This window comes from Bombina bombina, chromosome 4 (genome assembly GCF_027579735.1).
Source record: "Bombina bombina isolate aBomBom1 chromosome 4, aBomBom1.pri, whole genome shotgun sequence".
Taxonomy (NCBI): domain Eukaryota; kingdom Metazoa; phylum Chordata; class Amphibia; order Anura; family Bombinatoridae; genus Bombina; species Bombina bombina.
This window is the reverse complement of record NC_069502.1, coordinates 783,929,289-783,956,252: the sequence shown is the minus strand read 5'-3', so window position 1 is coordinate 783,956,252 and position 26,964 is coordinate 783,929,289. Positions and strand designations below refer to the sequence as shown.

At 36.8% G+C, this 26,964-nt stretch overlaps 1 protein-coding gene across 6 annotated transcripts in view; it reads left to right on the top strand.

Moving 5' to 3' along the window:
* The window catches only part of AKT3 (AKT serine/threonine kinase 3), a 995,132-nt gene that overhangs the window by 697,110 nt on the left and 271,058 nt on the right, over positions 1-26,964 (top strand). For all 6 annotated transcript variants that reach the window (XM_053711160.1, XM_053711156.1, XM_053711157.1 and 3 more), the window contains 2 exons: positions 16,515-16,583; positions 24,225-24,347. In XM_053711160.1, the coding sequence (XP_053567135.1) occupies positions 16,515-16,583; positions 24,225-24,347 (192 nt within the window). The remainder of the gene's footprint in view (positions 1-16,514; positions 16,584-24,224; positions 24,348-26,964) is intronic.

Here is a 26,964-nt window from a genome sequence, read left to right as displayed (position 1 = left end):
TGCAATTTTAAGCCACTTTCTAATGTACTCCTATTATCCATTTTTCTTTGTTCTCTTGGTATCTTTATTTGAAATAAAAGCCATCTAAGCTTTTTTGGGTTAAGAACTCTGGACAGCACTTTTTGATTGGTGGATGGATTTTTTCCACCAATCAGCAAGGACAACCCAGGTTGTTCACCAAAATTGGCCGGCATCTAAACTTAGATTCTTGCATTTCAAATAAAGATACCAAGAGAATAAAGAAAATTTGATAATAGGAGTAAATTAGAAAGTTGCTTAAAAATGCATGCTCTATCTGAATCACAAAAGAAAATTTTTGGGTTCAGTGTCCCTTTAATCAAACAGGAGTCCCCTTCTGTAATCTTGATTGCTCCAGCCCCCATGGCTTCTTCCTCTAAGACAAGATCTAATGTCTCAAGGGCCTCTTTTCCATCAGGTTCTTATATCTCTAAGCTTAAAGGTTTGGGGGCTAAATGCTTAGTATTAAAACATGGATGTTTCTCTGATTCAGTTATTGACACTCTCATTCAAGCCAGAAAACCTGTTACCCCAAAAAAACATGCCCCAAAAATATCATTAAACTGCTCCCCATTTCTTGTTTTTACAAGATGACCTTGACAAGGGGAATGTATTGTATGCTAGCTCCCTAAAAGGTCAAATATCTGCTTCATCTGTTCTCTTTCATAGAAAGTTAGCTAAGCTTCTTGACATTCAGACTTTTGTCCAGGCTCTAATAAGAATTAGGCCAGTTGTGAGACCTATTTCCCCACCCTGGAATTTGAATCTAGTTCTTTCTTTTCTGAAAGGTACTCCATTCGAACCGATGCATTTGATTGATCTCAAACTTTTATCTTGGTAAGTGCTTTTCTTGTTAGGAATCTCCTCAGCTAAGAGAGTTTCTGAGTAGTCTGCTTTGTCCTGTGGTAGTTTCTTCTGAAAATATCAATTATTATTTATTTATAAAGCGCCAACAGATTCTGCAGCACTGTCCATGGGTACAAAAATAAAAAAACTTACCATCTAGATGGGTAGGAGGGTGAGAAACAGGAGGTGGGGACTGCAAAGGTGAGAATGATGTTAGTGTGGAGTTAGATGGGGGCAGCAATTAGGCAAGTGAAATTAATTTGTTACTGAGTTGGGTATTAAGCTTCCCTGAACAGAAAGGTCTTTAGGGAGCATTTAAAAGAGGAAAGGTTAGGGGAGAGTCTGACAGCTCTAGGAAGTGCATTCCAGATGGTTGGTGCCGCACGAGAGAAGTCCTGTAGCCTAGCATGGGAGGAGGTAATGGTAGAAGATACAAGGAGCAGGTCATAGTTGGATCTTAGGGGGCTGGAGTGTATTTGTTGATGAGTGAGGACAGGTAGGGGGGGGGGACTGCGTTGGTAAGGGCTTTGTAGGTCAGGATGAGAATTTTGAATTTAATTCTACTGTGGATGGGTAGCCAGTGAAGGGACTCGCAGAGAGGTACAGCAGATACAGAGTATCGGGAGAGGTGGATAAGCCTAGCAGAGGCATTTAGGATGGATTGAAGAGGGGAGAGGCGGGAGGCCAGTTAGTAGATTATTACAGTAGTCAAGTCGGGAGATTACCAGGGAGTGGATTACCTGTTTAGTAGTTTCAGCATTAAGAAACGGACGAATTTTGGAGATATTGCGTAGGTGGTTGCGACAGGAGGAAGAGAGCAATTGGATGTGGGGTATGAAGGACAGATTGGGGTCAAGTGTAACTCCTAGGCAGCGGACTTGGGGTAATGGGGAGATAGTGGTGTCACCAACAGTAATTGAAAAGTTAGGAACCGGGGTAGAATTAGAGGGGGGATTAGAAGGAGCTCAGTCTTGGACATATTGATTTTTAGGTGGTGAGAGGCCATTGAAGAAGAAATGCCAGATAAGCAGACACTGATGTGAGAAAGGACAGAAGGAGAGAGTGAAGGGGTGGATAGGTAGATCTGAGTATCATCAGCATAGAGGTGGAAGTTGAAGCCATAGCTACTGATAAGTTTACCCAGTGAGGAAGTATAAATAGAGAAGAGTAGAGGCAATGGAGAGGAGGAGTTGCCAGCAAAGGAGACAGAAAAGGACCTATTAGAGAGATAGGAGTGGATCCAGGAAAGGGCAGTGTCAATAAGGATATTGTTGTTCTTTTTTTATCTTCAAGATACTAAGGAATTCAGGCAATCTTCCAGCTTGTTTGTTCATTACTCTGGGACTCGTAAAGGGAAAAAGGCTACTACGGAGCTTTTGGTTTCATGGCTAAAACAAGTAATTCACAAGGCTTAATTGGTGGCAGAAAAGTCGCCTCCTAAATGCATCACAGCTCATTCTACTAGATAAGTTGCAACTTCCTGGACTTTCAAAATTTATGCATCTTTGGAGCAGATTTGCAAAGCTGCAACATGGTCTTCTCTGCATACCTTTTCAAAATGTTACCGATTTGAACTGCCAGAAAATTTTCCCACCCATTCTGTAACATGTACTTTCTGTTTGGGTATTAATCCCATATGTTATGAAGCCCTATGGACCATCATCCTTTTATGAAACAAAAAAAAAATTATGCTTACCTGATAAATTATTTTCTTTCAGAATGATGGTCCGTAGGCCCTATCTGTTTCAATTTTGTGGGAGACCGTTGCACCTCGATAGACCCTGCTTTTGTGGTGTTCTGTATAACCATTTTACATAACTAGAGTAGCTAAAGAATATACTTGCACATAAATTCATTATTTTCATTATGCTGTTCTGTCTTCAGATAACATCATTAGGGAAATTGTAGTTCTTTCTCTTTGTCCTTATCTACAGAATTCAAAGTAAAGGCTTCTTTATAATTTAGATGTTGTGAGATACTTAAAGTTTTACTAACAGACTACAAAGTCATGCCTTTAGCTTCTTGGTTAAAACTCTTGAATAAGAAGGTGTTCTCGGAGACAGGAAAGTCTCCCCAAAAATGCATTAAAGCCCATTCTACCAGGTTTCTACTTCCTGGGCTTTTAAAAATGAGGCTTCTGTTGAACAAATTTCCAAAGCAGCAACATGGTCATCCTTACTATATTTTACCACTTTGATGTTTTTGCTTCTTCAGGGTTGGCCTTTGGTAGGATAGACCTCCAGGCAGCAGTGTCTGGAATTTAGCTGCCTGCCTTTGTAAAAATGTATTTTTGTCCCGTCCTCAGTACTCGTGGACTTCACAGCTTGGATATTAGTTCCCAGGAGTAATAGCTCATGGACTCTCACAAGCTTAAGTAAGAAAACCTAATTTATGCTTACCTGATAAATGAATCTCTTTCATGGTGGTGGGAGTTTATGTAACTACATTTCTCAGGCGGCAGTTCTAATTTGCACCTCTTTTTCCTTGCTTTTTCCATTCTTACCTTTTTAATTTTCCCTGGTTGGCTATAGTCAGTCTAGCATACCTGATAGGTGGGAGGGATTACGTACTCTTGGAGTTTGGGAATCTTTGGCTACTCCTAGTGGCCTAGAGATATTGGACCATCCCAGGCTAGCGGTCACAGGGACAGGGTGTGCCTTTGATTACATGCATGTTCTCAAATTGGGGTGCCTCCATAACATGAGAGACACACTGAGATCAGCGTGTTTCTTATGCTGTTGCTGGATGCCTACATGTGAGGCATCTGGCCACAGTGCAGTAACAGTCAAGTCTGACTGTGTATACAATCACAGTGACAGTCAGTCACAATGATTGTATACTTTAAGAGCAGCCTAGATGGCAGCATGGTGCAGTGGATGCTGATATCAGGCTCCATGGCCAACCACTAGATACCTCAGCAATGAGGCGGTCCTGTGTTGTACAAAAACGGCCAATGGCCGGTCACAGTGATCACATGTCAAAAATGACAAGCCATTTTTTAACAATGGCTTGTCATTGCCCCTTCTCTTCTGTCCCAGTGAACATGTACAATAAATAAGATTACAATTATTTTACTAAAGCATATTTATTTTTTTAAATATATTTTATTTTAGTAAAATTAAATAATTTTTACCATTTTATTTTAAAATTAAGTGTTTTTGTGTGTGGGGTGTATACTTTTGTGTAACAGTATTGAATTGGGTGACTGCAATTCCGATTATCCTAATATTATGACGGAATAATCTAGATTTTATTAAAGAGACAGAGACGAATATTTAGCTTATAACTTTTCTTTACTGCTTAACAGCTTTTCAAAGTATAACATATAAACTGCCATAATTTAAAAGAAAAAACATAAATAACATCCAATGAGAATAGGATAACATAGGACAGTATTTGAATGTCCAGTAAACAGAAATAGGTATAAATAGTCCAAGTAGACAGTTAAACATCCTCTTTTCTGTTTGATGTGATGAAGAAGAAAATTATTGGAAGAAGGAAGAAACAAAATTCTGAAAAAATGCAACACATGCTGAAAAAATACAACAATGACAAGGCCAAACGAATCCCTCGTGGAATGAACGGGTTAGTCAAACTTGATCTAGAAGACAACTTTGGAATTGGTGAATTCAGAAAATCCGAAGAGAAATTTATAGAGTCTTCTCTCTTAAATTCCTGGAGTTGAAGAAGGTGGAGCTGAAAATATATATAAAAATGATTAAATAATAAATATAAAATATATAGGGAGGGAATAATAATAAACAATGAAAGAGGTGGGAAAATATTCGTCTCTGTCTCTTTAATAAAATCTAGATTATTCCGTCATAATATTAGGATAATCAGAATTTTATTGCAAGGACAGAGACTTCATATTTTGCTAGTTTAAAGCAAACAAAAAATTAAGATACCAGGTGGTGTGGAATAGAAGAAATAGGTTTAAAATAAAATTGACGAAAAACAGAATCAGAGGACCAATCTGCTGCATTCAAAATATCTTGTAAAGAAGCAGATTTTGAGAAAGCTTTAGAAGCTGAGGCTCCTCTAACTGAATGAGAAGTAAAAATGTATCCACACCAGCTTGCATCATAATCCATTTAACCCACCTACTAATAGTAGTAGAGGAAACAGGAGAGTGAGGAAGAGAAAAGGAAATCAAAAGTTGACTAGAAGAAGAATTTCGAAGAGAAATAGTTTTAGATTCATAGATTTTTAAACAAGATACAACACAAAGTTTAGGCTGTTCATAGAAATAAGGGTAAAATATAGAAGAGGATAAAGTTTTAGTACGTCTAGACAAGGAGAAAATGACACCATGAGGAGAAAACATTTTTGCATCATAATCTATAGCTCTAACATCTGAAATTCTTTTACATGATAAAAGTCATAATAATGTAGCTAATTTACATGTAAGTTGTTTTAATGATAAATCAGAGTTATCAGGCCAAGATTTAAAAAGGTTTATAACTAAATCTACATCCCAAAAATATTTGTATCTTGGTACTGGAGGTTTTTTAACTCTAATAGCCTTCAGAAGTTTACATATAGTAACATGTTGACCTATAGGAGTATTATGAAGAAGTTCATGTCCAGCTGAAATAGCAGAACGTGCAACATTAATTGATCTGTAAGCCAAACCAGCCTCAAATAAAGAAGTGAGATAATTAATGACTTCATTTAAAGGGGCTGAAAAGGGATCCAGACTCCTGATATTGCACCAGCTAGACCATTTAGACCAGGAGGAAAGATAAAAAAATTTGGTTCCTGGTGCCCAAGACTCTTGAAGGAGGAGTTTAGCTCCTGACGAAAGACCATCGGAGGACCAGGATCCCCTGAAATGTTCCAAGCAATAAGCTGAAGGGAACCTAGAAGAATTAGTTCGTGAAACTCTCCTATGGGATTTGTGAGGAGGTCTTGTTGAAGAGGAATTAATATTGGAGGAAGGAAAGACATCTCCAGAAGAGAAGGGAACCAAGATTGGGTTGGCCACCAAGGAGTTATTAGAAGGAGAGATAATAGATTCCTTTTCACAAATGAGATTGTTCGAGGAATCATCGAAAAAGGTGGAAATGCATAAGCTCCTTTGACTGGCCAGTGTTGTAGGAAGGCGTCTGTCGCTAATGCTTTGGGATCTGGTCTCCAACTGAAAAAGGGAAGAATTTGAAAATTCAGACGAGAGGCAAAAAGATCTATAGAAAAAGGACCTCTCAGAGATTGTAAAATAAGAAAAATATTTCTGTTCAATTTCCAGTCGCTGGCATCCGATAAATATCGAGAACCCCAATCTGCAGCTTGATTGTTGAGACCTGGTAAATATTCTGCTTGCAGAAAAATATTTTGAGAAAGACATAGATGAATAAAATCCTTGGTAAGATTGGATAAAATCTTTGAAGTCGTACCTCCTAAACGATTGACATATTTGACTGCTGAAATATTGTCCATCCGAAGGAGAATTGAAATTGGTTGATTGTTTTTTACAAAACTTTGAACTGCAAAAGAGCCTGCTAAAAGTTCTAGACAATTGATATGAAGATTCTTCTCTGGCCAAGACCATTTTCCTCCTGTAATATGAGGGCCGCATCTTGCACCCCAACCTAATTTGCTTGCATCCGATTCCAGAATAATGTCTGGAGATTTCCCGAAAATTGCTTTGCCATTCCATGCTTCTATGTTTGCAAGCCACCATTGTAATTCTATTCTGGCTTCCTCTGACAAAGAGATTTCTTTCATGTAATTAGCAAGAGTCCATGAGCTAGTGACATATGAGATATACATTCCTACCAGGAGGGGCAAAGTTTCCCAAACCTTAAAATGCCTATAAATACACCCCTCACCACACCCACAATTCAGTTTTTACAAACTTTGCCTCCGATGGAGGTGGTGAAGTAAGTTTGTGCTAGATTCTACGTTGATATGCGCTCCGCAGCAAGTTGGAGCCCGGTTTTCCTCTCAGCGTGCAGTGAATGTCAGAGGGATGTGAGGAGAGTATTGCCTATTTGAATGCAGTGATCTCCTTCTACGGGGTCTATTTCATAGGTTCTCTGTTATCGGTCGTAGAGATTCATCTCTTACCTCCCTTTTCAGATCGACGATATACTCTTATATATACCATTACCTCTGCTGATTCTCGTTTCAGTACTGGTTTGGCTTTCTACAAACATGTAGATGAGTGTCCTGGGGTAAGTAAATCTTATTTTCTGTGACACTCTAAGCTATGGTTGGGCACTTTGTTTATAAAGTTCTAAATATATGTATTCAAACATTTATTTGCCTTGACTCAGAATGTTCAACTTTCCTTATTTTTCAGACAGTCAGTTTCATATTTGGGATAATGCATTTGATTTAATCATTTTTTCTTACCTTCAAAAATTTGACTATTTTCCCTGTGGGCTGTTAGGCTCGCGGGGGCTGAAAATGCTTCATTTTATTGCGTCATTCTTGGCGCAGACTTTTTTGGCGCAAAAATTCTTTTCCGTTTCCGGCGTCATACGTGTCGCCGGAAGTTGCGTCATTTTTTTGACGTTATTTTGCGCCAAAAATGTCGGCGTTCCGGATGTGGCGTCATTTTTGGCGCCAAAAGCATTTTAGGCGCCAAATAATGTGGGCGTCTGATTTGGCGCTAAAAAATATGGGCGTCGCTTTTGTCTCCACATTATTTTAGTTTCATTTTTCATTGCTTCTGGTTGCTAGAAGCTTGTTCTTTGGCATTTTTTCCCATTCCTGAAACTGTCATTTAAGGAATTTGATCAATTTTGCTTTATATGTTGTTTTTTTGTCTTACATATTGCAAGATGTCTCACGTTGCATCTGAGTCAGAAGATACTACAGAAAAATCGCTGTCTAGTGCTGGAGCTACCAAGCTAAGTGTATCTGCTATAATTTTTGGTATCTGTTTCTCCAGCTGTTGTTTGTATTGCATGTCATGACAAACTTATTAATGCAGATAAAATTTCCTTTAGTACTGTTACATTACCTGTTGCTGTTCCGTCAACATCTAATTTTCAGAGTGTTCCTGATAAACATATGAGATTTTATTTTTTAAATCCATTAAGAAGGCTATGTCTGTTATTTCTCCTTCTAGTTTACATAAAAGTCTTTTAAAACTTCTCTTTTTTCAGATGAATTTTTAAATGAACATCATCATTCTGATACTGATAAATCTTTGTATTTGTTCAAGATGGAATTTATTCGTTCTTTATTTAAAGAAGTATTAATTGCATTAGAAATAGAGGATTCTGGTCCTCTTGATACTAAATCTAAACGTTTAAATAAGGTTTTTAAATCTCCTGTAGTTATTCCAGAAGTGTTTAATCTCCCTGATGTTATTTCTGAAGTAATTTCCAGGGAATGGAATAATTTGGGTAATTCTTTTACTCCTTCTAAACGTTTAAGCAATTATATCCTGTGCCATCTGACAGATTAGAGTTTTTTTGGGACAAAATCCCTAAGGTTATGGGGCTGTCTCTACTCCTGCTAAATGTACTACTGTTCCTACGGCAGATAGTACTTTATTTAAGGAAAATTGAATCCTTTCTAAGAAAAGCTTACTTATGTTCAGGTAATCTTCTTAGACCTGCTATATTTTTAGCGGATGTTGCTGCAGCTTCAACTTTTTGGTTAGAAGCTTTAGCGCAACAAGTAACAGATCATAATTTTATAGCATTATTATTATTCTATAACATGCTAATAATTTTATTGGTGATACCATCTTTTGATATCATTAGAGTTGATGTCAGGTATATGTCTCTAGCTATTTTAGCTAGAAAAGCTTTATGGATTAAACTTGGAATGCTGATATGTCTTCTAAGTCAACTTTGCTTTCCCTTTCTTTCCAGGGTATTAAATTATTATCTCAATTGTTTCTGGAAGGAAGGGAACTTTTTTACCAAAGGATAAAAAATCTAAGGTAAATTTAGGTCTAATAGTCTTTTTCGTTCCTTTCCTCACAACAAGGAACAAAAGCCTGATCCTTCATCCTCAGGAGCGGTATCAGTTTGGAAACTATTTCCAGTTTGGAATATATCCAAGCCTTATAGAAATCTATAGCCAGCTCCTAAGTACCCATGAAGGTGCGGCCCTTATTCCAGCTCAGCTGGTATGGGGCAGATTATGTTTTCTTCGAAGAAATTTGGATCAATTCCGTTCTCAATCTCTGGTTTCAGAACATTGTTTCAGAAAGGTACAGAATTGGCTTCAAGTTAAGGCCTCCTGCTAAGAGATTTTTTTCTTTCCCGTGTCCCAGTTAACACAGCAAAGGCTCAGCATTTCTGAAATGTGTTTCAGATCTAGAGTTGGTTGGAGTAATTATGCCAGTTCCAGTTCTGGAACAGGGGCTGGGGTTTTATTTTATCTCTTCATTGTACCAAAGAAGGTCAATTCCTTCAGACCAGTTCCGGATCTATCAATATTGAATCGTTATGTAAGGATACCAACATTCAAGATGGTTACTGTAGGACTATCCTGCTTTTTGTTTAGCAAGGGCATTATATGTCTACAATAGATTTACAGGATGTGTATCTGCATATTCTGATTCATCCAGATCACTTTTAGTGTCTGAGATTCTCTTTTTAGACAAGCATTACCAGTTTTTTGGCTCTACCGTTTGGCCTAGCCTCAGTTCCAAGAATTTTTTTCAAAGGTTCTCGGTGCCCTTCTTTCTGTAATCAGAGAACAGGGTTTTGGTATTTCCTTATTTGGACGATATCTTGGTATTTGCTCAGTCTTCTCATTTTCGAAGAATCTCATACGAATCGACTTGTGTTGTTTCTTCAAGTTCATGGTTGGAGGTTCAATTTACCAATCAGTTCATTGATTCCTCAGACAAGGGTAACCTTTTTAGGTTTCTAGATAGATTCAATGTCTATGACTCTGTCCTTGTCAGACAAGAGAAGTTTAACATTGATATCAGCTTGTCAAAACCTTCAGTCACAATCATTCCCTTTGGTAGCCTTATGCATGGAAATTTTAGGTCTTAGGACTACCGCATCAGATGCGATCTCCTTTGCTCGTTTTCACATGCGACCTCTTCAGCTCTGTATGCTGAACCAATGGTGCAGGGATTACTCAAAGATATCTCAATTAATATCTTTAAACCGATTATACGACACTCTCTGACATGGTGGACAGATCACCATCGTTTAGTTCAGGGGGCTTCTTGTTCTTCCAACCTGGACTATAATCTCAACAGATGCAAGTCTTACAGGTTGGGGAGCTGTGTGGGGGTATCTGACGGCACAAGGGGTTTGGGAATCTCAGGAGGTGAGATTTCTGATCAATATTTTGGAACTCCGTGCAATTTTCAGAGCTTTCCAGTCTTGGTCTCTTCTGAAGAGAGAGTTGTTCATTTGTTTTCAGATAGACAATGTCACAACTGTGGCATACATCAATCATCAAGGAGGGACTCACAGTCCTCTGGTTATGAAAGAAGCATCTCGAATTTTGGTTTGGGCGGAATCCAGCTCCTGTCTAATCTCTGCGGTTCATATCCCAGGTATGGACAATTGGAAAGCGGATTATCTCAGTCGCCAAACGTTGCACCTGGGCGAATGGTCTCTTCACCCAGAGGTATTTCCTCAGATTGTTCAATGTGGGAACTCCCAGAAATAGATCTGATGGCTTCTCATCTAAACAAGAAACTTCCCTGGTATCTGTCCGGATCCCGGGATCCTCGGGCGGAGGCAGTGGATGCATTATTTTCTTCCTTACAAGTGTCATCCTGCCTATATCTTTCCGCCTCTAGTTCTTCTTCCAAGGGTATTCTCCAATATTCTAAAGGAATGCTCGTTTGTCCTGCTGGTAGCTCCAGCATGGCCTCACAGGTTTTGGTATGCGGATCTTGTCCGGATGGCCTCTTGCCAGCTGTGGACTCTTCCGTTAAGACCAGTCTTTCTGTCTCAAAACCTTAATTTTAAGGTATGGAGTTTGAACGCTTGATTCTTGGTCAAGGAGGTTTCTCTGACTCTGTGATTGATACTATGTGACAGGCTCGTAAATTTGTATCTAGAGAGATATATTATAGAGTCTGGAAGACTTATATTTCTTAGTGTCTTTCTCATCTTTTTTCTTGGCTTTCTTTTTGAATACCGAGAATTTTACAGTTTCTTCAGGATGGTTTAGATAAAGGTTTGTCCGCAAGTTCCTTGAAAGACAAATCTCTGCTCTTTCTGTTCTTTTTCACAGAAGGTTTGCTAATCTTCCTGATATTTATTGTTTTGTACAACCTTTGGTTCGTATAAAACCTGTCTTTAAGTCAATTTCTCCTCCTTGGAGTTTGAATTTGGTTCTGGGGGCTCTTCAAGCTCCTCCTTTTGAACCCATGCATTCTTTGGTCGTTATATTACTTTCTTGGAAAGTTTTGTTTCTTTTGGCCATCTCTTCTGCCAGAAGAGTCTCTGAATTATCTACTCTTTTTTGTGAGTCTCCTTTACTGATTTTGCATCAGGATAAGGCGGTGCTGCGAACTTCTTTTGAATTTTTTACCTAAGGTTGTGAATTCTAACAACATTAGTAGAGAAATTGTGGTTCCTTCATTATGTCCTGATCCTATGAATTCTAAGGAGAAATCATTGCATTCTTTGGATGCTGTTAGAGCTTTGTAATATTATGTTGAAGCTACTAAGTCTTTCCGAAAGACTTCTAGTCTATTTGTCATCTTTTCCGGTTCTAGAAAAGGCCAGAAAGCTTCTGCCATTTCTTTGGCATCTTGGTTGAAATCTTTATTTCATCATGCCTATGTTGAGTCGGGTAACACTCCGCCTCAAAGGATTACAGCTCATTCTACTAGGTCAGTTCTACTTCCTGGGCGTTTAGGAATGAAGCTTCGGTTGATCAGATTTGCAAAGCAGCAACTTGGTCCTCTTTGCATAATTTTACTAAATTCTACCATTTTGATGTGTTTTCTTCTTTTGAAGCAGTTTTTGGTAGAAACGTACTTCAGGCAGTGTTTTCAGTTTGAATCTTCTGCTTATGTTTTTTCATTAAAATTTTATTCTGGGTGTGGATTATTTTCAGCAGGAATTGGCTGTCTTTATTTTATCCCTCCCTCTCTAGTGACTCTTGCGTGGAAAGATCCACATCTTGGGTAATCATTATCCCATACGTCACTAGCTCATGGACTCTTGCTAATTACATGAAAGAAAACATAATTTATGTAAGAACTTACCTGATAAATTCATTTCTTTCATATTAGCAAGAGTCTATGAGGCCCGCCCTTTTTTGTGGTGGTTTTGATTTTTTTGTATAAAGCACAATTATTCCAATTCCTTATTTTATATGCTTTTGCACTTTTTTCTTATCACCCCACTTCTTGGCTATTCGTTAAACTGAATTGTGGGTGTGGTGAGGGGTGTATTTATAGGCATTTTAAGGTTTGGGAAACTTTGCCCCTCCTGGTAGGAATGTATATCTCATACGTCACTAGCTCATGGACTCTTGCTAATATGAAAGAAATGAATTTATCAGGTAAGTTCTTACATAAATTATGTTTTTGTGGAAATAGGAGAAACCTTGACGAAGATATTGAATCTTCAATCTTTGAAGAGCTCTGTAATGAAGAGGAGCTGGGAAAATAGCTTGAATTGAAGCCGACAAAAGTCTTATAATTCGAGCAAGAAAGCGAATGGGAAAAAGATCTCTTTTGAGAAGATACATAATTTCTTTCTTTATTTTCTTTATTTTCTCTAATGGTAGACTCAATGTAGCAGATTGAGTATTGATATGAAAACCTAAGAAGATAAGATTCTGGGAAGGAATAAGAACAGATTTTTTGAAATTTATGATAAAACCTAAGTTCTGAAGGAGAGAAATAGTGAGGTGTAATTGATCTAGAAGTTGAGAATAATCTTGGTGGAGTAAAAGAATATCGTCTAAATAAATAATTAGACGAACACCTCTTGTTCTCAACCAAGCTACAACAGGTTTTAAAACTTTTGTAAAAGCCCAAGGAGCTGAAGAAAGACCAAAAGGGAGACAAGAAAATTGCCAAACACAATCTTTCCAAAGGAAGCGAAGATAATTTCTGAAGTCTGGATGAATAGGAATGGTTAGATAAGCATCTTTTAAATCCAGACGAACCAACCAATCGAAATCTAGAAGACAATCTCTGAGAAGATGAATACCCTCCATTTTGAAGTGATTGTATTCTAGAAAACAATTTTTAAATCTCTTAAATTTATTACAGGTCGAAAAGATCCTTCTTTCTTCTTCACCAGAAACATATTGCTGATGAAGGAGTTTGAAGGGAAAGGTACTTTTTCTATAGCTTCTTTTTCTAAGAGGTCTTGTAATTCTAGATTCAAAAGGGACAAATCTAATTGGGAAAATTTTATTGGATTTGGAAGAAATGTTTGAATCGGAGGGGAAGTGAAAATTAAATGAAGACCTGTAATTGTCTGTAGAACCCAAGGGTCTGAAGTAATAAGGTGCCAATTTTGAATAAAAAGGGCTAATCTTCCTCCTATTCTTTTTTGGGAAAAAGGAGTTAGTAGAGAGATGTGAGAACTTACCTGAGAAAGGTCTGCGGGATGATCTGTTTCTGAAGTTCCGATTTGCCCATTGTCTGTTCCTTGATGGGAAGAAATATGAATGGGAAGTTGCTGGAGAGGGCATGTTTTGAAAATAGGACCGGGAGATTGCTGGGGTACGGCTGGGAAAGCGGCCCCTGCCTTTCCCAGCCCTGTCAAAAATTCTATTTTGCTGAGGATAAAATATTTTTCTAGTACTCATTTTAATTTTGTTAAGAGAATTAAAATTATTAACATAATGACCCAGTTCTTTCAGTCCGGCGTCACCAAAAAGTAACCCATTAGCTTTAGGGCCCATCTCAGTTAAAGCGAAGTCAGAAATTTTAGGATCAATACGTCTTAAAACAATGCGTCTACGTTGTGAGGCTAAAGACGTGTTAGCGTCACCTAATAAATAAACAACTCTCTGAATCCATTCTCTTAAAATGTAAGGATCAACATGTGAGTCTACAGAAATAGCCTCTTCAGAGATTTCAAACAATTTTGTTACAGGTCCTAAAACATCAAGTAGTTTATCTTGGCATGCTTTTAAATAACGGTCAGGACCTTTTCTCAAATTAAAATCTTTAGAACCAATAAATTTTAATAAATTTACATCAATTTCAGGTGTTAAATGAGTATTATGAGGAAGGTCAGGCCTAGGGCATTTTGCCTTCAGAGTAGATTTTGTTTTCTTAGATAATGGTTTCCTGATATAATAATCTAGAAACTTCGCAACACGTTTAGATGGTCTCCATTGGGAGGATCTAGGATGTTGGAGTTCATCAGGATCAGTAAATAAATATCCTTTATTATCAATGAGTTTAGGTTTAGGAGAATTAGACATTTTTCTCTTTTTCTTTTTAGATTCTTCTTCAGAAGAAGAATCAATAATATCTGTAAAATTATTATCATCATTATTATCATCATTATTATCATCTTTATCATCATTCTTAAATTCTTCATCAGAAAAATCATAGGAGTCATTTGACTCAGTTGTAGAAACTAAGTCTACATGTTTTCTGTAATCAATTATTTTCTGAAATTGAGAAGCAGATTCAGAATCAGATTCTGAGTTAGAAATATCATCACGTTTTTGTAATGCAGAATCTTTATTGTCTGAACCAGGCAGATGTAAAACAGACTTTAATTGTCTTTTAGATTTTTTAGGTAAAGGTTTATGTATAATATGTTTTGTTTTCTTAGATGTCTTTTTGTGAACAGCAGACTGAGAACTATTAACTGTAGCAATAACACTTTGCATCTGTTCAGACATTTGCTGTTTAAATTTTTCCATAGATAAAATAATATTACTTAAATTTGTTTCATTTAAAGATGGAGATGTATCTTGAGACATTTTAAATTAAATATAAAATAAACAACTGAAAAATAATCTCAAAGATATATTTAAAATTATATAAAGAACACAACTAAAGTGAAATTTTTAAAACAAATAAACAAGTCAAAAGATCCTTAAATCCCTAAACGATTGAATTAAATATACAATAGTTCAAGAAACAAATAAAGAAACAATTGTTGCTATTCAAAATAAAATTGTTCAGCAGAAAAAACTGTCAGAGTCTTATCAAGGCGTAACCGAGTGAGGTAATGAAGGAGGCGGGAGATTGTGAGAGAAGGGGAACCTAGAAGGAGGCGGGAAAATGAGTCCCGTGACGTAGGAGAAAGAGAAAGCAAAGGAAATGGCGGCCGGAGCTCGAGACAGACAAGGGGACAAACGAGCAGAGCAAGCAAGGAAACAACTTATGAGGGGTAATAAAAGGAAATGGATCTAGCGAAAAACGCTATGTAAAATAAAAAACGAAGGTAAAAACATTTAACAATGAAAATAAAAAACGGAGCAATTGAAAAAATGAATTTTAAACAAAATATAAAACGGCAGTAATATAAAAACTTTAATATGAAATACACCCTTGAAAAACATATACACAAGTATAAAGGTAAACAATAAGCATTGAAAAAACGAAAAGAACATATTTTTAATAACCATATATGAGAACAAAAAATAATAATACTTATCTTGTAGAGCAGCAAAAGAAAAGAGGATGTTTAACTGTCTACTTGGACTATTTATACCTATTACTGTTTACTGGACATTCAAATACTGTCCTATGTTATCCTATTCTCATTGGATGTTATTTATGTTTTTTCTTTTAAATTATGGCAGTTTATATGTTATACTTTGAAAAGCTGTTAAGCAGTAAAGAAAAGTTATAAGCAAAATATGAAGTCTCTATCCTTGTAATAAAATCTAGCTTGCAATCCAGGCATAAGAAATGTAACTGTTAAACCAATAATACTATCTTTATAATATTTGTCCTATATTTACTTTAACTTATTTGGCAACCTAGCCATATGGGGTATTCCTAAAAATCAGGAGAGCATAATGAATGTATGTGCAAGTATTTTCTTTAGCTACTTTAGTTATGTATAATGGTTAAAAAGAATACAACATTTTTTTTATTTTTCTGGGGGGTTTTTTGCCCAATGTTTCAGTATTAAATTGTTATTTACTGCTATTTTATGTACCTATATACAGTATCATAAGATAAGACTGTTAATCTGTGAATAATTATAGAGACAGTCTACTTGAAATTTGTTATTGTTTAAAAAGGTAGGTAATCCCTTTATTACACATTGCCCAGTTTTGCATAACCAAAACTATTACCGGTATATTAATCAACTTTTTTCCCTCTGCGATTACCTTGTATCTAAGCCACTGCAGACTGCCCCCTTATCTTAGTTCTTTTGATAGACTTGCATTTTAGCCAATTAGTGCTGACTCAATAACTCCATGGGAGTGAGCACAATGTTATCTATGCGGCACACATGAACTAGCAATGTCTAACTGTGAAAAATTCTCAAAATGCACTTAGATAAAAGGCAGCCTTCAGCGGCTTAAAAATCATTTGGCGCCTACCTAAATTTAGCTTTCAACAAAGAATACGATTAGAACAAAGCAAATTTGATGATAAAACTAAACTTGAAAGTTGTTTAAAATTGCATGCTCTATCTGAATCATGAATTTTATTCTTGATTTTACTGTCCCTTTATTAAGGTGAAAACAATAGTAAGCAAAAATGCCACAATTGCTAGCCAGTCCCTTCAACTTATACATTTTTCTTTGTTTGACAGTCCTTGAAGTACTCATTCCAGACTAAAGACCGGCTATGTTTTGTGATGGAGTATGTAAATGGAGGAGAGGTGAGTCCAACTTGCAAAATCATAAAAAGTTCAGGTTATTTGAATTATGCAAATGTTGAAATTTGAAACAACATTAAATGAAGATGTCCTTGATTACAACAGTAGCCAAGTTATAGAGAAGTATCCTTTGGCAAAGGGAACCATTTTACATTTAGTTAACCACACTCAGACTAAGGAAAATAGTTTATCAGTCTGCCTGTATGGATATCTATCTACTTGCATAACACATAAAAGAAGCAAGCTCTGCGTCTGTATACTTGTAGCTTGGGTGGCAGAGAGACACAATAACATTCAAATAGATCTCTCAGCTATTGCTACTTAGTTATACCACATTTTATATATGGGCCTCCTTTTTTTATTCTAATCCATTAGAAGACTGGTGGTTTGTAATAATTAAATCTCCTGAGTAACAAATAAAATATAATTAGAAAATCTGGGGTGGGAGGGGTTATACTCACATTTAATAAACTTAAAGAGGCACGCTTTTTTCCTGCTTTTTTCGTTATTATTAGTATTATTATTATTATAGGCAAGCAGCCAAGATACGTTAATTAAAATAGGCCAGGATGTGTTTTCAAGTAGTCAAGGCTTTTGAATTAGAGGATAAAAATGATGTAAACACTATACATAAAATGTTTTGTGATTGTAATACTATAAAGGAGGTGTCTCAGTGCAAAGTATTTCAAGGCTTTTTGCAATGTAAATTAAAAAATAAATAGAATGTTTGAAAACTAATTGTATATTTCAAAGTGTATATTACACTCTATCTCTTTTTCCTGCCCATTAATATTTGACATTGCATATTCCACAGAGGACTCTCTATGTTCTTTTTTACTAGTATTATTATAATAACCCTCACATTATATAGATTACTATTTTCTAATATGGCTTATGGGCTTGCTTCTATTAATGTAAACTGTGAATTCCTAATAAATCAATAAAAATTTGGAAAAAATAGAAAACCATGAGAAAATAAAGTTCTCATATTTAAAAACCCTTAAAAAAATACAGAGTGGGTCAGCTGTCATTAAGGGTTAAAATTGCATGTGCTATCAGAATTATGAAAGTTTAATTTTGACTTGTCCCTTTAATCTATTGCACCTTTCTCTAGCTGTCATCCATCAGTAGTTTTCTTTCCTCCCAGTTGCGCTTCTGTTTAATCTCTCACTGTGACCTTTTTTCATGACATTTTCCCTACTTTCTTTCAATGTTCTTTAGTTCCCTTTTCATTTCTTTTGCTTTTCCATCTCTTCCTCATTTACTCTAGCCTTTTTTTATTCTTTTATTTAATTCTTTTTTTATTAAGCACTTCTTTTTTTCTTCTGTTATGTGTGATCAGTCCACGGGTCATCATTACTTCTGGGATATAACTCCTCCCCAACAGGAAATGCAAGAGGATTCACCCAGCAGAGCTGCATATAGCTCCTCCCCTCTACGTCAGTCCCAGTCATTCTCTTGCACCCAACGACTAGATAGGATGTGTGAGAGGACTATGGTGATTATACTTAGTTTTTATGACTTCAATCAAAAGTTTGTTATTTTACAATAGCACCGGAGCGTGTTATTACTTCTCTGGCAGAGTTTGAGGAAGAATCTGCCAGAGTTTTTTACTATGATTTTAACCGGAGTAGTTAAGATCATATTGCTGTTCTCGGCCATCTGAGGGAGGTAAAAGCTTCAGATCAGGGGACAGCGGGCAGATGAATCTGCATTGAGGTATGTAGCAGTTTTTATTTTCTGAATGGAATTGATGAGAAAATCCTGCCATACCGTTATAATGACATGTATGTATACACTTCAGTATTCTGGGGATGGTATTTCACCGGAACTACTCTGTTAAAAGTCACTAATCCTTTTAATAAGTATTTATCATGTTAAACGTTTTTGCTGGAATGTAGAATCGTTTACATTGCTGAGGTACTGAGTGAATAAATATTTGGGCATTATTTTCCACTTGGCAGTTGTTTGCTTTTAATTGTGACAGTTTCGTTTCTCTTCACTGCTGTGTGTGAGGGGGAGGGGCCGTTTTTGGCGCTCTTTGCTACGCATCAAAAAATTCCAGTCAGTTACTCTTATATTTCCTGCATGATCCGGTTCATCTCTGACAGATCTCAGGGGTCTTCAAACTTCTTTGGAGGGAGGTAGATTCTCTCAGCAGAGCTGTGAGAATTTTATATTGACTGTGAATAAAAACGTTGCTCTGTAATTTTTATGTCAAATTTAATTATTGTTATTTTACTAATGGGAACAAACCTTTGCTAAAAGTTGTGTTGTTTTAAAGTTTGATGCTATAACTGTTTTTCAGTTCATTATTTCAACTGTCATTTAATCGTTTAGTACCTCTTTGAGGCACAGTAGATCCAAAAGGGTCAGTACATGACCACAGTGGATTTAAAAGATGCTTACCTTCACATACCGATCCACAAAGATCATCACCGGTATCTAAGGTTTGCCTTCTTAGACAGGCACTACCAGTTTGTAGCTCTTCCATTCGGATTGGCTACGGCTCCAAGAATCTTCACAAAGGTTCTGGGTGCCCTTCTGGCGGTACTAAGACCGCGAGGGATTTCGGTAGCTCCGTACCTAGACGACATTCTAATACAAGCTTCAAGCTTTCAAACTGCCAAGTCTCATACAGAGCTAGTTCTGGCATTTCTAAGGTCGCATGGATGGAAAGTGAACGAAAAGAAGAGTTCTTTTTTTCCTCTCACAAGAGTTCCATTCTTGGGGACTCTTATAGATTCTGTAGAAATGAAGATTTACCTGACAGAAGACAGGTTAACAAAGCTTCAAAATGCATGCCGTGTCCTTCATTCCATTCAACACCCGTCAGTAGCTCAATGCATGGAGGTGATCGGCTTAATGGTAGCGGCAATGGACATAGTACCTTTTGCACGCCTACACCTCAGACCGCTGCAATTGTGCATGCTAAGTCAGTGGAATGGGGATTACTCAGATTTGTCCCCTACTCTGAATCTGAATCAAGAGACCAGAAATTCTCTTCTATGGTGGCTTTATCGGCCACACCTGTCCAGGGGGATGCCATTCAGCAGGCCAGACTGGACAATTGTAACAACAGACGCCAGCCTACTAGGTTGGGGCGCTGTCTGGAATTCTCTGAAGGCTCAGGGACTATGGAATCAGGAGGAGAGTCTCCTTCCAATAAACATTCTGGAATTGAGAGCAGTTCTCAATGCCCTTCTGGCTTGGCCCCAATTAACAACTCGGGGGTTCATCAGGTTTCAGTCGGACAACATCACGACTGTAGCTTACATCAACCATCAGGGAGGGACAAGAAGCTCCCTAGCAATGATGGAAGTATCAAGGATAATTCGCTGGGCAGAGTCTCACTCTTGCCACCTGTCAGCAATCCACATCCCGGGAGTGGAGAACTGGGAGGCGGATTTCTTGAGTCGCCAGACTTTTCATCCGGGGGAGTGGGAACTTCATCCGGAGGTCTTTGCCCAAATACTTCGACGTTGGGGCAAACCAGAGATAGATCTCATGGCGTCTCGCCAGAACGCCAAACTTCCTCGCTACGGGTCCAGATCCAGGGATCCGGGAGCGGTTCTGATAGATGCTTTGACAGCACCTTGGGACTTCGGGATGGCTTATGTGTTTCCACCCTTCCCGCTGCTTCCTCGATTGATTGCCAAAATCAAACAGGAGAGAGCATCAGTGATTCTAATAGCGCCTGCATGGCCACGCAGGACTTGGTATGCAGATCTAGTGGACATGTCATCCTGTCCGCCTTGGTCTCTACCTCTAAGACAGGACCTTCTGATACAGGGTCCATTCAAACATCAAAATCTAACTTCTCTGAAGCTGACTGCTTGGAAATTGAACGCTTGATTTTATCAAAACGTGGTTTTTCTGAGTCGGTTATTGATACCCTGATACAGGCTAGGAAGCCTGTTACCAGAAGGATTTACCATAAAATATGGCGTAAATACCTATACTGGTGCGAATCCAAAGGTTACTCCTGGAGTAAGGTTAGGATCGCTAGGATATTGTCTTTTCTACAAGAAGGTTTAGAAAAGGGTTTATCAGCTAGTTCATTAAAGGGACAGATTTCAGCTCTGTCCATCTTGTTACACAGGCGTCTGTCAGAAAATCCAGACGTCCAGGCCTTTTGTCAGGCTTTAGCTAGGATCAAGCCTGTGTTTAAAGCTGTTGCTCCGCCATGGAGTTTAAACTTAGTTCTTAACGTTTTACAGGGTGTTCCGTTTGAACCCCTTCATTCCATTGATATAAGATTGTTATCTTGGAAAGTTCTGTTTTTAATGGCTATTTCCTCGGCTCGAAGAGTCTCTGAGTTATCAGCCTTACATTGTGATTCTCCTTATCTGATTTTTCACTCAGACAAGGTAGTTCTGCGTACTAAACCTGGGTTCTTACCTAAGGTAGTCACTAACAGGAACATCAATCAAGAGATTGTTGTTCCATCCTTGTGCCCAAATCCTTCTTCAAAGAAGGAACGTCTTCTACACAATCTGGATGTAGTTCGTGCCCTCAAGTTCTACTTGCAGGCAACTAAAGATTTTCGCCAAACTTCTTCCCTGTTTGTCGTTTATTCTGGACAGAGGAGAGGTCAAAAAGCTTCTGCTACCTCTCTCTCTTTTTGGCTTCGTAGCATAATACGTTTAGCCTATGAGACTGCTGGACAGCAGCCTCCTGAAAGAATTACAGCTCACTCCACTAGAGCTGTGGCTTCCACTTGGGCCTTTAAGAATGAGGCCTCTGTTGAACAGATTTGCAAGGCTGCAACTTGGTCTTCGCTTCATACTTTTTCCAAATTTTACAAATTTGACACTTTTGCTTCTTCGGAGGCTATTTTTGGGAGAAAGGTTCTTCAGGCAGTGGTTCCTTCTGTATAATGAGCCTGCCTATCCCTCCCGTCATCCGTGTACTTTTGCTTTGGTATTGGTATCCCAGAAGTAATGATGACCCGTGGACTGATCACACATAACAGAAGAAAACATAATTTATGCTTACCTGATAAATTCCTTTCTTCTGTTGTGTGATCAGTCCACGGCCCGCCCTGTTTTAAGGCAGGTAAATATCTTTTAAATTATACTCCAGTCACCACTTCACCCTTGGTTACTCCTTTCTCGTTGATTCTTGGTCGAATGACTGGGACTGACGTAGAGGGGAGGAGCTATATGCAGCTCTGCTGGGTGAATCCTCTTGCATTTCCTGTTGGGGAGGAGTTATATCCCAGAAGTAATGATGACCCGTGGACTGATCACACAACAGAAGAAAGGAATTTATCAGGTAAGCATAAATTATGTTTTTTTTATCCCTATGTGTTTTTCTCTCCATATTCCTCTTCTTACCTGCAATGTGCATGAGTTGCTGCATCCATGTGTGCTCTAGATGATGAAGATAGCTCTAATTAAAAGGCCATAAAAGTTAAAAAAATGGCATACTCTAATCCATTAGAGCATGTCATTTTACGACTATCAAACCCTGCTCCACTGTGTGTTTAACCCCTGCAAAGCGGTTAAAGACACAGTAGAAATGCTTCTAAGTACTTGTGAAGCACTGCTGAATGGATCGGGGGCGGGTTCTGCTTGGGACTAGCAGTGCACTGTGGGTCCCGAGTGGCACTTCTACTTTGTGTTTAGCTCAGGGATGCACCGAAATTTCTGCCCCTGAAACTTTTCGGCCTGTTATTTTCGATAAAATTATTGTGTAGCATATTTCAAATGTAATGCCAGCCTAGAGCTGCTGTTTGAGTTCATTTCTTGACTTACTGTTTTGCATATAATAATAGTTTTCTAGGACTATACTTTATTTGGATAATTGGTAAAAAAAAAACTGTTAAATCCGATTCTGTTACACAGAACTAAATAATGAATAATACAGTATATTGATGTTTAATATTGTGTAGGGATGTATCGAAATTTCGGTTGCAGAAACATTTTGGCCTAAAATGGCATTATCGGGGTTTTTTTTTCGATTTTGTTTTTTTGCCTTTTTTTTCTTGGTAAAATTATTGTGTAGCATATTGTTTCAAGATATTTTTTGTCCAATTTTAGTGTTACTTTCAATAAAAGTATGGTTATTTTATTTTATTGGCTTGCAGTTTTTCAATTCAGATTCATTCATTAAATAGTCTAATTATGCAAAAAAAACAAAACCAAATAATAATTTTTAAAAAAGACATTTTTGGTTTCGGTTTTCGGCCAAGTGCATCCTGGATTTTCGGGTTCGGCTTCGGTCCAGAATTTCCATTTCGGTGCATCACTAGTTTAACCTCTTTGCAGGGGTAGTTGTAAAATGATCTGCTCTAACCGAGTAGAGCATGTCATTTTTCAAGTTTTATGGCCCTTTAATGGTCTTTTGCATTTTTTTAGTGTAATGGAGTAAATATGGTTTTAAGCGTCTTAAAAGTAAGATTTGTATTTACAAATCTTACTTTTAAGACGTTTAAAACCATATTTACTCCATTACACTAAGAAAATATTAAATTGTATCATTAAATTACAAAAATAATTCACTGATTTAATGATACAGTTTAATATTTATGTAGTTTTCAGATACCACAGTAGACCACATGCATGTATATGTGTATGTATTCTACAACAGTCAATGTAATTATATTTTGCTGTGCATTTCAAATAGAGCTAGTATGTCCCTTTAATGAAGAGATTTTCTGTTCCATTTGTGGTACCTGCATTTTGCCTTTTAGTAGAGCTGACCCTGTGCATTTTTCCCTTTTTTATTTAGTTATTTGTATTTATGTATTTATATTTTTGCAAATGAACCTGAAATGATTTATGTATTCAGCAAAGGAATGAGGTAGGGGATATATTATAGCAAACAAACATTCAGAAATCAGGTAATTTCACAAGGAGTATAGGAAAATGTATACTTTATGACATCAGTAAAAAAAAATATTTTGTTCATATTAAAAATATAGAATTGTTTATGTATTCTAAAAGCACATAACAATGGCATGTATTTAAATGTACTTTCAGAATTCTCAATTTACAAGTAGAACTGTAGTTATCTTGACAGGTATTTAACATATATTTTAACAGTTTACCATAATTTAAAAAATAAAAAAGTCAATCATGTTAAGTTTATGGGGTTTTTAATTCTTAAAATTTTAATTTAAATCTGTTTTTATTATGTACGTATTAAATGAAAATCTAAAATACCAAATAATTGAAGCCCAATTCAAGGATGTAAATATTTTTACACTCTGATATTTTCCTATTTACAATGTTAAGCAGCAACAGTTTAAGCAAATCAAAAGACTGACAATACATTTTGAGGTTTTACTGTTAAACTTAAGAAGTGTTACAATTAATGATAACTGGAGAATGCTTTGCTTATAGTTGCTGTTATAAACACTTTTTTTTTTAGCTGTAGTAACTGAAGGTTAAATGGGTATCATGGAGAATGCCTTAAACAAGATTGGTATATTGATTAAAATGCTGATTTAACAGCTCGCATTCTTCCCTTGGAAACCTGAGAAAGATAAACCAGCTGCTGTCTTAGTGTGTCAGGATTCCACGGAGAGTAGACCATCTATCATCACAATATGGTGATGTGAGGTGTTTTATGTTTGTGTTAATTTCCCCCACTAAATCAGTAATTATTACAATCCTGTCCCTGCTGTTTACCCTGCAGCTGTTTTTCCATTTGTCGAGAGAGCGGGTGTTCTCTGAGGACCGCACGCGCTTCTATGGTGCAGAGATTGTCTCAGCTCTGGACTATCTTCATTCTGGGAAGATTGTGTACCGTGATTTGAAGGTAAAAAATGAAGAAGAAAAACTAGAGGGTAATATTTTTTTGTTCAGTCTAGTGGGAACAGAAGAAAGTAATTATGAAGCAGTACGTTTGCAAGTAAAAATTATATCAATTACAAAAGAAAGTGAGCAGGTTATTAACCTGATCTCCTAGGTGTTACTGTATTATATTGCATATATTTTAACCTTTTCACATAATTTTCTGTTGAAAGTAAGTTAGGATTTTTTTGTCCAATTTTACCTAGGTAGGTTCAGGAGCAGCAGTGTATTACGGGAATGAAAGCTGCATTTTGTAATTGGCTCACTAAATGTATTCAACTAGCTCACAGTAGTGCATCGCTGCTCCTTCAATAAAAAAATTGTATGCACTCACTGAATCATGAGAGAAATGTATGGGTTCCTAGTTCCTTTAATTTATCCTGATGTTGCAAAAAATAAGTTTGTTCATGTTAGATACTAATAAATTAAAAATGTATTATTTATTTTATAAATGTTTTTTTATCAATCATTACAATGGGAAATCAAATTAAGTTTAGAAATCTTTAAAGTTACTATGCATTAAAATAATTCCATGTGTAGTTTGTGTGCACTGCTTTTACTAAAATACCCCACTACCTATTAACAGATTGTTACTGGGACCATGAAAAGAGAAACATATTTAGTAAATATTTAAAACAGGGATGGCTAACTGGCGGCCTGAGGGCTACATGTGCTCTTCTGCATTAGTTTTTGTGGACCCTGGGAAAAAGCAGAACTAACAATCTTTGCCATAGTTTTTGTGGGCCAGGAAAATTTGGAACTAAAACGGGTGCTTTTGGATGACCACAGTTTAAAAAGCACTCTGGAGGTAAGAACAGGATACAGAAGGTATTCTATAACATCAACTAAAGCTGGTCCTGTGCCTCTGGACATTTGTAAGAAACATATTATTTGTTTGTTTACAATGTTGATCTGTGGCCCTCATATGTTGGGAAGTTAGCCATCACTGATTTAAAAAAAAAAAAAAAAAATACAACTAAATTAATTTAGTTCTCTATTGAATTTAGTTAATATGATGTGTTTACATTGCTGGTCTTAATTTTTTGGGTGACTGATTGCCGTTAAAACAACTTCCAAAAAAATATATAACACCACACAGCTTTTTATAAAACTGTTGTTTTTTTACAATTTTCCTTTGCCAAATTACAACAGCGGAAGGTTGTTTTCGGTTTCTATTGAAGACAATGGGAGTTGAAAACAACTCATTAACAACTTTCATCTTGCTGAATGCTGATGTTAAGATGTTCCATACCTTCCTATTTGCACTGGGCTTTAATGCTGTTAGGACGGCATGGAACGTCCTACCTTATATGTCATTCTGCAGCCTTCTTCTTTTAGGAAATGGAAAATGGCCTTGTAGGAGTTAGTTTAAAATAGAGGTGTCTCCAGATACTTGCTTATAGATTTAAATTTGGGAGCTCAGCCCTATGTGAGACCCAGAGTCCCTGGGAAGTATTATTTACAAGGAAGCAGAAAAGAATCTTCACAGCAGCTGAATGATACAGGAACATATTTGGGACTATTTTCACAAATCAAATACTCTGCACAGAGTTAAGGAGCAAGGATACCGGACGGATCTACTTCACACAATTTCCCGGACGTAGCGTGTGATGTCACCGACTAGCCGCGAGCTGCAGAGACACTAGTGCTACCAGAAGTAAGTTTGCATCAAAGAACAGGTAAGCACTTGAGAGTGTGTCAGCCCGGCAGTGCGGTTAGACTAACACAGTTGTTATTGACACTATCTGGGACATTCCAAAGAACTTTAACATCTAAATACGGCACTTAAAGAATTGTGGCCAAAAAGAGGAATTATTTCTTGCAACAGCTTTAAAGGAAATCTTGTTCCCTACAAACCTATTACTATTCTATTGGGAATTGGAAAGTACCATTAGTTTAGGGTGGAATATACATATAAGGTTCATCGGAATTAGACGCACCTTCTCAGAGAAACTTTTTACACATTTTAAATAATCTATTTTAATACTGCAATATTTAAAGTGACCGGTCACCTAGTATTTTTATATGTTTTTTAGACTATATGCCAATTTAATAAATAAGTTATATTTATATTTTAGTTTATTCTTTATTATATGTATGCCATTTTTTATTGAATGTACCTGGGTATTTAATTCCTAATTAATATATTTTATATTAGGGATAACCCAATATTGTTATTCATACTTACTATACACAATATTTCATACATAGTATGTTTATCTGTGTCTAAGGTCATACGGAGCTTTTGTTTTTTTCCACATCTTGTTATTATTTTATTCATACATAGTATGCAACTTGTATATCTACAAGATATAAACTACGCATAACATCTAATTAGTCTCTAATACTTTGTAGTATTCAAGCATTTTTTGTTTTTGTTATATTCCACATACTCCTATTAGGGGTTGGTAGATTCTTTGGATTAGGGGTTAATATCACCATTCAATCATACATAGTATGTAACTCCCCATCCACAGATAGAATCAGTATTATTTATTATTTACTATTTAATATTTATGGCAAGCACATACATGGTATTGTCATTTTATTCTCATTTGTAAACATCCCCGTGCTGTACAGCG